Source organism: Lipotes vexillifer, unplaced genomic scaffold, assembly GCF_000442215.2.
Source record: "Lipotes vexillifer unplaced genomic scaffold, Lipotes_vexillifer_v1.1 scaffold1117, whole genome shotgun sequence".
Classification (NCBI taxonomy): Eukaryota; Metazoa; Chordata; class Mammalia; order Artiodactyla; family Lipotidae; genus Lipotes; species Lipotes vexillifer.
Window position 1 is genome coordinate 1,182,714 of NW_006778824.1, and position 11,696 is coordinate 1,194,409.

Consider the following 11,696-nt stretch of genomic DNA (forward strand, 5'->3'; position numbering starts at 1 on the left):
GGCGGGGGACGATGGAGGGAGGGTGGGCTTGTCGTCAGGTTTCCTCCTCCATGTGGAACCCTGTCTGCTCCACAAACCTGCATGTGAATAAACAGCTTTTCCTCCAAGCTCCAAAGTTCTCACTGAACCTCTCCTGGAAACTAACCCACCGTCTCCGATGCAGAGAAGACTTTTCCTAGGCAAAGACCCTTCAGGCAAGTGGGTCTCACCTTGACTGCACGGCAGCACCAGGGAAGCTTTAAAAAACATGGGCGCCTGCATCTCACACCCCAAAATGATGACATATTGTCATGGGGCAAGGGGTGGCCTGGGCCTTGGGACTCCTTTTACATTTCCTGTCTAGGTGAGTCTGAGGTGAAGCCAAGGAGGAGGGTCGTCATGGCTCCACCCCTGGGGTCTAACACGGAGTCTGGGGAGAGCTGGGGGGGCTGCGGGAACCCCAGGAACTCGGGGCCAGGCCCGTTAGGCCCGCCGATCACCCCAGAGAGGCCCCGACACACACACACACACACACACACACACACACACACCAGGCACATGCACATACGTGCACCTGTCCTCACACATGTACACGTGTGTACACACGCAGACACGTGTACCTTCACACGCACACATGGGTTGTGGAACCCTAGCTGCGGTGTGCTCTCTGGGGCTGTGAAATATGTGAGAAGGACAGTTAAAACCAGTTGTTCCGCAGCATCCAATAAAAGGGTTGCGGATGCCCTCCTCCCACTCACATCTGCCCAGAAGCGGGTCCCGTCCCGTGAGGCCCAGCGAGCCCCTCTGCCAGGTGAAAACAGACGGCAGCCGACCGTACAGACTGGCTGGACGTCCGGATGTGCTTCTGATGGATGCTCCGGCTTTCCCCTCACGGGACCTCAGGGTCAGCCCGTGGTGGAGGCCCTGGTGCTGTGGCCCCGTGTGAAGTGGGAGTGATGGGGGCTGGACCAGGGCCCAGCAGGCCACCACGGGCCTGGGACTCTTCAGGGGCAGAGGCGGGGGCTCCAGACAGCATCAGGGCAGCCTGGAAACTGGACAAGAACAAGAACCTTGGGGCTGGAGACGGGGGGGACACTGGCGAGTCCCATGTGGGGCCGAGGCAGCCTTTTCCCAGCGGGTGGGGCGCCGGCACGGCGGGACCCCACCCAGCCGACTAGCCAAATGGCTCAGACCTGCTCTTAGAAAAAAATGGCCCAGGCAGCTCGCAAGTCGGCCATTTCAGCAGCGGTGGACACCGCCGTGCTACCGTCCTTGGTCAAGACTGGCTTTAAAGCTCAGGCCAGACCACAGCCCCACGAGGATGGACCATGCCCGGCTCGTGACCAGCACAGACCTGGCACAGAGCAGGCATCATAGGACAGGGTGGCCACACGCACAGTCCTGACCGGGACGTCCCTGAGAGTGACGGGCAGTCGTTATGCCGGAAAGACAGAGCCTGGGGACACGGTCCTCCACTGACAAACTGCTGAACAGAATGGAGATGCTGTTTGTCAAGTTTGTCAGATATTATTCATGAGAAGAGAAGGTATCAGAATCAAATTACATTCAAAAGCTGAGATTGTGCTGTTGCTGATTTAAGTTGCAGAGAGAAGGTGCATCTCTTTAATGGCAGCGTCGGACCGGCCACAGGTGGGCCCTGCACTCCACGCTCAGTGCCGGGCAGCAGGGTGCGTCGGGCACTGTGGCCTAGAGCTTCGTGCCTCGTGGTCCCAGGGCTCTGGTGTGGTTCATGCAACACCCGCTCTGGGTGGAAACGGCCACCACTTGTAATGCCGCAAACATTTGGAGCTCTCAAAGGCCAGTTAACAAACGTGCGGGGCCCTGGAGACAGCTCAGGGGCCTACTGAAGTCTAAGCTGAATGGATAGAACAGCGCCCTGGGAGGGATCCTATTTCATTGCTCACGAGCGATTTTTAGACACATCACTTTTCTACCAGCAAGGATGTTTTCCTTCCTTAAAAAACTAAAAATAGAATTACCATATGACCCAGCAATCCCACTACTGGGCATATACCCAGAGAAAACCATAATTCAAAGAGACACATGCACCCCAAGGTTCATTGCAGCACTGTTTACAATAGCCAGGTCATGGAAGCAACCTGAATGCCCATCGACAGACGAATGAATAAGGAAGATGTGGTGCATCTATACAATGGAATATTACTCAGCCATAAAAAGAAACGAAATTGGGTCATTTGTACAGATGTGGATGGACCTAGAGATTTTGTCATACAGAGTGAAGTAAGTCAGAAAGAGAAAAACAAATACTGTATATACTAACGCATGTATGTGGAACCTAGAAAAATGGTACAGATGAACCGGTTTGCAGGGCAGAAATAGAGACACAGATGTAGAGAACAAACCTATGGACGCCAAGGGGGGAAAGTGGCGGGGGGCAGGGGGTGGTGGCGGTGGGATGAATTGGGAGATTGGGATTGACATGTATACACTAATAAGTGTAAAATGGATGACTAATAAGAACCTGCTACACAAAAAAATAAATAAATAAAAATAAAAATCCAAAAAAAAAAAAAAAAGCATGTTTTCCTCTGTGGTCTTACTTCTCCAAACATTATCTCCTGCCAACCTCCAACGACTGCTCTACAGTCGGGGTCCATTTCAGGAACAGACACTAGAGCAGAACCTGCAGCCCTGCCCACGTCGAATGGTCTGCTTGGTGTTGCCCCTCCCCCTCCCTGGCCAGGTGCACTGGCCCAGGTGCGTGTAAAGACGGGACGAGGGCACAGTCCCACTCCTGATTCACGTGTAACAGAGCTTCCCTTTGAATAAATGGATGCCACCCCTGACTCTCTAAGAGCCTCACGCTTCCTGGCGCTGTGAGTTGCCTGTGGTCTTCCGCATGTCGGGCCAGGTTCCTGAACACTTGGTCCTGCTTCTTGGTCTCCCAGGTTATCAGGGGAGGGGGAGGCATTCTTCCTCTGGCTCATTTTTTTTTCCCGTGTGTTCTTTTCTGCACTGTTTTTGTCTACGAGGTCCCAAGTGGCTCTGTCCACAGAGACGAGAAGTCGAAGTCTGCGGCCTGCCCCCTGGAGCTGTTGCGAGGACGTAGCACTCGCATGTGGGTGGGAGGGGGAAGGGGTCTCCCACAGGAGTTTGGGGCCTAACTGGGATTTGCGGATTTGGAGATCACTCCCGTGTTTTCCCACCCACTCCTCTCCAGGGCCAGGGCAGCCCCAGCCCCGCGTGCACATGGCCTCCTGCTGCCGCCGTGGAATCCTCTCCCTGCTCTCTGTCTCCCCCTCCCGGCTTCCCCGCTGTACCCCCTCCTCATTGTGAAACAGGCAACGCGCTGGCATCTACATCACCCACCTCACTAGCTTTGGAAACACAATGACCTTTTCGCTTTTTTCGCATGACTTACGGTAACAAATACGCTGACCTGGTGACCAGGACATACCTAGTCTGAAGGCAGCTGTCAACCAAGTTCATGGTCCCCTGTGGGTCTCAGTCTCTCTCCAATGTCCTGGTCCAGACGGTACATTTTTAGGCCCTTCCCACCTGCATGGCCCTCCGTGGCCTGACCCCTGGGCCACCTCTCCTGCCGCCCTTCCTGGCTGCCGGTTGCATTATGGGAGTCCCCTTCATTCCCACCTTCACTTCCTCGCTTTCCCTGTCCCGGCTGGTTTGAGGCCACCTCTTCCGGGAGGCCCTCCCTGATTGCTGAACAGACTGACCACACCACGGCCCAGCATGTCGGCTTGGAGGCTGTAACCCCGCCTGGCTGCCCAGTTCCTGTTTCTTACATGTCTCCCTCCACCTGGACGTGCTCCTGGGGGCAGGGTGCTCAGTACGTCCGTCCTTCCTGAGTGGCCGTCCATGGCCTGGAGTTGGGGCGTCGCTGGACTTCAGCACAGGGTCCCCCCCACGGGGTCCCCTCCTCCCAGTTAGGACTAGTGTGTTTCGTAACAGCAGGTGTAACGCTTGGGTGTGTCTGCTCTGTTCCTCACACACGGTTCCAGGCCAAGCTGGGGGCACAGCTTGTAGGAGGGACCGGGGGGTGCCGGCAGCAGGGGCTGCTCTGCGCCCAGCCTAGAGCCGGAGCCTCCTTGAGCCTGTGACGGAGACACAGGGGCGTCATGTCGCTATGATTCTTTGTTTCCGCTTCAGGGATCCTGGTACTTGCCCCTCTTTAAGACGAGGTGGAGTTAACTTGGACGGAGCTTCCGAGAGGCCTCTCCCTTGGAGCTTCTGCCTGCTAAGCTCCTCCCTCTTTTCAGAAGGGTCTCCATCCGAGGTGGTCCCACTTATCCCCAGCACCCTGGCAGCAGGAGAGGCCTGTTTTCATTTAAATAATTTCATTCTTTGCTGTCGAGTCTCCATTCCTGCACATCCCCCTCGGTGATGAACTAACCGTGGGCTTGAAATCCGCAACGCCTAGCCCGCGGCTGCCGCGTACATTGGCGTCTCTCTGTGCTCCACAGGGACCTTCTTGACCCTGGAAACCGCAACCTGCAAGACGAGGTGTTGAGTCCCTAATAAGGAAGAGGAGGCAGCTGGCGCCCGGTCCTGAGGCCGCCTTCCCCACCCCTGGGGCACGAGAGCCTCCACCCCTGCTCTGTCCAGGCCCTTGGGGGCCGGGGAAGGGTCCCTCCAGCCGTCCACCCACTTCCATCATGAGGTCCAGAACCAGGCCCTCCTCCTTGGGTGCTGCAGGAGCATCTGGAATGTACTGGAAACTGGACGGAAGGCTCCAAGTCCACGGAGCTGGCTGCACACATTTGTCCTGCGGTTGTAACAATGACGTTAACACATGCGAAGACTTCAGAAGGCTGGCGAGGGTGGACGTTGTTAGCATTTGCCGTAAAGATCGAATTCGCATCTTATTCCCCTCTTGGCCAGGGCGTAGGTACCACCAACCCACCGCGTGCTTGGGGTAAAGCGTCCGTCTCTAGGCTGCGCAGACAGAACCGAGGAGATTCCCCGGGAGCTGCCTGTGGTCCTGGTGCAGCCCTGCTTGCGGCCACAGCAGGAGATGCCCTCCCGGGAGAGACTCCAAGGGTAACACAGACGCATCTTCTATTTACTGGACTGACGGTAGGGAGAGGAGGGCAATGCAGGCAAGAACCGAAGAGGAAGCACGGCAGGCAGTTCCCACGCCGTGCACGCCCTGCGCGGGGAAGGAAACCAGGCGCTGCTCCCAGCTCACCACCCGTTGGGGGATGGAGTGATGGAAACCGAGGAGCCCCACCCTGGGTGCCGCGTCAGGGTCCACTGAGCACCTCCCCTGAGCTGAGCCTCTGTCTGAGCCCACATCCCCATGACGGCTGCCCCGTGGGACCAGCGCCATGGCTCTCGGTCTCAGGGAGGCCCAGGCCTCCTGGTGGGTGTGGGGCGAGGCTGGGCTCGGACCCAGGACCGTGCGGGGGAAATAAGGGCGGGCAGCGGGTCTGCCAGCTTCTGGCTCATTCATCTTCAAATCCAAAATGACAGCACGTGCTAATGCCAGGTGGCAGGTACTTGTACACACGCACGCATACACACACACACACTTTTTAAAATCTAGAATGTTGGGACTCCCCTGGTGGCGCAGTGGTTAAGAATCCGCCTGCCAATGCAGGGGACACATGGGTTCGAGCCCTGGTCCAGGAAGATCCCACATGCCACGGAACAACTAAGCCCGTGTGCCACAACTACTGAGCCCGTGAGCCACAACTACTGAGCCTGCGCTCTAGAGCCCGCGAGCCACAACTACTGAGCCCGCGTGCCACAACTACTGAAGCCTGTGAGTCACAACTACTGAAGCCCGTGCGCCTAGAACCCGTGCTCCGCAGCAAGAGAAGCCACCGCAGTGAGAAGCCCGCGTGCAGCAGCGAAGAGCCAACACAGCCAAAAATAAATAAATAAATACAATTAAAAAAAAATCTAGAATGTTTTAAATGATGTTTGGCTGGGAACGTGCAGGTCTGGCTGGGAGGCACCAGTGGGAGCCGGGAGGCCAGGCGGGGGCAGGTAATGACGCGGGGGCTCAGAGAACGTCCTCAGGTCTCGCAGCTGGGCCTGCGTTCCTGGTCAGCCTGTACCCCTGCTGCTCCTTTCCACTGCCCCCACACCTGCTCTGGGCCGGCCACAGGCCCAGAGGCTGAGCAAAGAAATGAGGGGTCGTTATCTACTACACCACCTGGGTGTGTCTTTCTGCAGGAAGGCCAGCGCTCCCTGGGATGGCACGTCCTGCCTCGGCCCCTGGGGCACTGTTCCCTCCAGCCCATGCTCCAGCTCAGCCAGGAGGCGGGGGAGGGGGGCAGAAGGGCCGAGGAGAAGACAGCGCTGGCAGCAGGACCAGGGAGACTGGCGGCTACCCTGTGAGGAGGTAGGTCTCGGCAGCGAAGCCCAAAGTGGAGGCTTCAGAGCAGCCGGGGCTCGGAGAGCTCAGTTCTGCAGAAGGTGACGCCATGGGCCTGTGGGGTTTTTCCTCTCTTCTCTCTCTTTTTTTTTTTTTTGCGGTACGCGGGCCTCTCACTGCTGTGGCCTCTCCCGCTGCGGAGCACAGGCTCTGGACGCGCAGGCTCAGCGGCCATGGCCCACGGGACCAGCCGCTCCGCGGCATGTGGGATCTTCCCGGACCGGGGCACGAACCCATGTCTGCTGCATCGGCAGGCGGACCCTCAACCGCTGCGCCGCCAGGGAAGCTCTCTTCTCCTTTTTAAATTGAAGTATGGCTGCTGTACAATATTATCTAAGTCACAGGTGTACAACACAGTGATTTGCAATTTTTAAAGGTTATATTCCATTTATAGTTATAAAATATTGACTATATTCCCTGTGCTGTACAATATATCCTTGCAGTTTATTTATGTTATACATAATAGTTTGTACCTTCTTAATCTCCTACCCCTATCCTGCCTGTCCCCTTTGCCCTGTCCCTACTGGTAACCACTCGCTGGTTCTCTACATCTGCAAGTCTGCTTCTGTTTCGTTATATTCGCTAGTTTGTTGTATTTTTTAGACTTCACATATAAGCGATGTCAAATGGTATTTGTCTTTCTCTGTCTGGCTTATTTCACTTAGCATAATGCCTTCCAAGTCTATCCATGTTGCTGCAAATGGAAAAATTTCATTCTTTTTTATGGCCGAGTAATATTCCATTGTGCATATATGTACCATATCTTCTTTATTCATTCATCTGTTGACGGACACTTAGGTTTCTTCCATATCTTGGAAATTGTAAATAATGCTGCTATGAACACTGGGGTGCATGTGTCTTTTCAAGTTAGTGTTTTTGGTTTTTTGTTTTTTTTTTTCAGATATATACCCAGGAGTGGAACTGCTGGGTCATATGGTAGCTCTATTTCTAGTTTTTTGAGAATCATCAGTACCGTTTTCCATAGTGGCTGCAGCAACTTGCTCTCGTACCAACAGTGCACGAGGGCTCCCTTTCCTCCACACCCTCACCAACACTTGCTATTTGTGTTCTTTTTGACGATGGCCATTCGGACAGGTGTGAGGTGACGTCTCCCTGTGGTTTTGATTTGATTTCCCTTAGGACCAGTGATGTTGAGCATCTTTTCATGTGCTTGTTGGCCACCGGCACTTCCTCTTCAGAAGAACGTCTATTCAGTTCTTCTGCACATTTAAAAATCAGGTTGTGTGTTTTTTTGATATTGAGTTGTACGAGCTGTTTATATATTTGGGGTATTAACCCCTTATTGCTCATAACATTTGCAAATATGTTCTCCCATTTAGGAGGTTGTCTTTTAGGGTCTTGTGTTTTCAACAAGAGTCACAGGAAACTCTGATGCACAGTGAGGTCTGGAAACCACAGCCTAAGGGGCCTTAACTAGAAAGAACCACAGGCAGAGATTAAAAAAAAGATATCAGAGTCCTTTTCTAGCCGGGGCAACGAGGGTGCCTGTAGGAAGGAACGCTGACAGGCTGGTGCGGCCAGAGCAGCCTGCACTCGGGCAGCAAACCCAGCCCAGCGTGGATTCGACGTGGCTCCGAGTCCTGGAGCTTCCGACTGCGTCCACCTCCCTGAAGGGCCCTCTGCACTCTCATGGGCCCTGCTGTGGTCACTGTCACACGGCAATCACACACGCTCTTGCACGTGCGGTCCAGGACACGCCGACGGGGGTGTTCACCGCGGGGCTGCCGCATGTGCTGGACCACGTGAGTGGGATGAAGGAACCCTCGAGAGCTCCAGCCTCCCAGACACACGGTGAAGGGAAGAAGAAAAAGGGACTCAGAACCGGGCGTCATTTATGCTTTAAAAAGAGACATGCAGGTGCGCTCAGGAAACTGTAACTTGAACCCCTCTGGGAGGTGACCTGGGGTGTGGACTTGAGCAAGAGAGGCTCCCTGATGCTGGGCCCTTTTTTCTCTTCCTTTGGAGTTTTGAACCAAGAGGTTATATCATCTTCTCAAAAGACAGTAAGTACACCTTGTATAAATAACAGGGCCTCTGACGCCAGGCCCAGGGCTCTTGTCTGCCACCAGGGAGAGCTGCGAGCTCCGACCCGGCCAGACTCTGCCTGTTGGCCAGCCAGGGGCCGGCACACGCCCCCTTGGGCTGCCGCAGGATGGATGGGTTTTGATGCTGCTGTAAATGGTAGACAGAATCGAGATTCGGGCAAAAGCACTATCACTTAGTGATTTCTATCACGTGGCGTTTCTTTGCATTGAAGAGACAATTGCTATTATATTTTTACCCAATAAAACAAAGGGCTTCATTATCATTAGGTTCCTAACAAGTCAGCCCCTCTTCTCTTTCATCTGCAAACGGGGGAAGGGAGGGCCGGAGCGATGTCCGAGGCTTGGTCTCGCAGCCCCTACAGTCTGGTCAGGACAGGATGCTCGGAGCGCCCACGTGCCTCTAGGGCGCGGAACAGATGCCCTCTGCGTCCGGGGACAACGCAACAACTCTCCATCCCAGGCCACTGACGTTCATGCCTTTGCCCTGTGCTCCAGCCGGGCAGCGTGTCGGGGCCCCCTGGGCTGTCCTTGCTGGCTCTGCGACCACCTGGCACAGAGCAGGTGCTGACACCGATGCTCCCCATCTCCCCAGGTCCTCACCATGGGCACTCAGCAGGCTCTGGCTCTCCTGCAGGCCCAGCGAGGTGGCCTGGCCACGAGAGCGGCCACGTGGTCACTGTGACAGCTGCCTTCTAGTGTCCATGCTGGAGGCCCTGCGCCCGGAGCTGTCTCTGTCCCCTTTCACAGAGCAGGGGACCTAGGAGGGAGGGAGGGAGGTGACCAGGACGGGCCGGCACGTTTCTTCTGTAACGGGCCGCGCACGCAGTCCTTCGGGCCTGCGGCTCAGATGGTGCTGCTGTTACTAAGCTGCCGACGATGTGTAAACGAACGGGCGGGGCTGGGTCCTAACGACTTATCTACTGACAGTGAAGTCTGAATTCCATATAATCGTCACACGTCACAAAATACCATCCCTCTTGTGATTTACCCAGGAGGTTGCGAAGCAACTGGCCCCCGCCTCCCATGACTCCGTCCCTGACCGGGCCTCCCGGGAGGGCAAGGCTGTGGGGCCGTTATGCCGGCCAGACCACAGCCAGGGACCGTTCAAACCCTCCGGGAGAGAAGCCCGCCCTGGCGTTCTCCCCTCCCCACGCCTCCCTCTCTGCAGATTTTCTCTTCTTTGCATCTCCTTCCCAAGAGCCCATGTAGTTCCTAGTGGCTCCTGGGTGGGGAGCGAGGAGAGGACAGAGGTGACAGAGACGGAGGGAAGCGTGGGTCAGGGGACGGCCCCCCGGGCCTGGCCTGGCACTAAGAGGGGGGGCATCCTCTGACCAGGACTCCCTCAGCCGCAGCACAAGCCCAGCCTTCCCTGCAGGCTGCAAGGACCCCGAGGGCTGGGTGTCGGGGCAGGGGGTCATCACAGGGCTGCCCAGGTAGGGCCCGCTGGGGTCTGGGACCGACGCTTCCAAGTGGGTCGGTTAGGAGAGCTGCCTCCCGACACCTGGAAGCCTTGAGCCCAGGGCCTGGCTGTTTGCTTTGGGGCTGTTATATTTGGGTGAAATTCCACTGTGAACAGTTCAAGGGGAAGCGGCACTGTTCCAGGGACGGTGTGGTTGGACGAGGCCCCTCGGCCCACACGCTGAGGACCAGGGCTGCTCCCGCGGGGTCAGGCCCGTGTCTGCACGCTCCCTTGTGGGTCTGGAGCCCCCTCCCCAGAGCTGTCTGTGGTCCCGAGCTGCCTTGAGAGCCGCTGGGACCCGGGCACCACCTGGGCTGGCACATCTGCAGAGACCTGGCTCCACCCCGCTCTGAGCAGACCCTGGGGGCCCAGGAAGGCGTGGAGAGGCGGTGGGGGGGGGGCACGGGGGGCCCACCTTGCTCTTCTCCTGCTGCAGCTCGATCTGGATGTCGGTGAGCTTGGCCCGCAGCTCCTCGTTGGCGGCCTGCAGCGCTGCGAGGACCTCTGCCTTGTCCCCCTTGCTTCGGCCGCCCGCGCCCTTCTTGGACATGGTGAGGGTGGCCCGAGGGGCGCGCGGGGCGGGCCGCTTGTCTGGGCTGGGCTGTGCACGCCGAGCTGGGGCTCCGCTACATTTTCTCACTCACCTGGAGGGAAAGCACACCTGGTGAGCAGGCTGTGGCTGGCCTGAGCTCGGGGCCGCGGGCAGGGTGGGCAGGGTCACGGCTGGCTCCTGACTGCCCGCCAGGTCACAGCCCCGGACCGCAGGGGCCTTCTGCGCTCTGCACAGCACCCCTGATGGGGACACCCCCAAAGCTAGAGCAAGTCCCCTGCCTCACACGTAACCAGCGCTTAAAGAATGCTTGCTCTTGCCCCTTTGGAATAAGACACCGGGGACCCAAAGTCAAGGCCTGCCTTTCATACAAGGGTGTGTGGCAGCCTGATGGCAACAGTGGGTTAGAAACACCAAAGGGAGTGGCGGCTGGGACCCCTGGGCCCCTCCACGGGGCCTACAAACTTCACCTCGGAAGGGGTCACAACCTCAGCCCAGGTGCCCGAGCCAACTCAGCGGGTGAGCACGTGCCCTGGACCACCCTGGGTGCCAGCGGCCCGCCCCCAGCCAGACCCCTGCCCCGCCCACCCAGCCTCGGGCTGGTCCAGAACACAGTCCACCTTTATTTCCTCCCGAGGGCTCGATGCAGACGGCGTCAGCTCTGGCTGGCTCAGACCCCCAGGGGCTGAGCGGCCTCCACCCTGGCCCTGGCCTCCCAGCACCGAGAGCTTTCGACGCTGTAATGGATCTTCAGCCCCAGCCTGGCATCTCCCCAAAGGCAAGTTCACGGTTTTCTCCAACATCCATTTAGGCACAAATTCGATAAGTGTCTTGACCTCGTTATTTATGGAAATGAGTGTGGACAAAGTAAATCTCCCCAGAGCCCGCTGGGAGCACGTGAGGGGTCCCACTCGCCCACACCCGAGGCAGGGCGTCCAGGGCCCCTCCTTCTGCCCGGGCCATGCTCGTCCTCCGGGGGCACTTTTCAGGGCGACTCCCGGGGAGCAGCACGGGGGTCTCCCCCTCTCCCCCGCATCCTATTTGTACTGAACGCATCTGCTTTGAGCCTTTGCAGAGTCAGCACTTTGGTAGATGGAGCCACCATTCTTCCCCATGGGCACCACTGCCCACATTAGAGGAAGACGGGGCTCCCGAGACATGGAGGCCACGTGTGCCCGGGCAGCTTCGGGGTCCCCTGGTCCCTGTTACGTGCTTCTCTGCACCCCGTGGCTTTGCCGCACACACACCCACACCCACAAA

The 11,696-nt window shown here is 57.3% G+C and overlaps 1 protein-coding gene across 2 annotated transcripts in view; it reads right to left on the minus strand.

The window, feature by feature from the left end:
• The window catches only part of JAKMIP3 (Janus kinase and microtubule interacting protein 3), a 45,305-nt gene extending 34,869 nt beyond the window's left edge, over window positions 1–10,436 (minus strand). For both annotated transcript variants that reach the window (XM_007452001.1, XM_007452000.1), the window contains exon 1: window positions 10,302–10,436. In XM_007452001.1, the coding sequence (XP_007452063.1) occupies window positions 10,302–10,436 (135 nt within the window). The remainder of the gene's footprint in view (window positions 1–10,301) is intronic.
• Window positions 10,437–11,696: the final 1,260 nt, after the last annotated feature.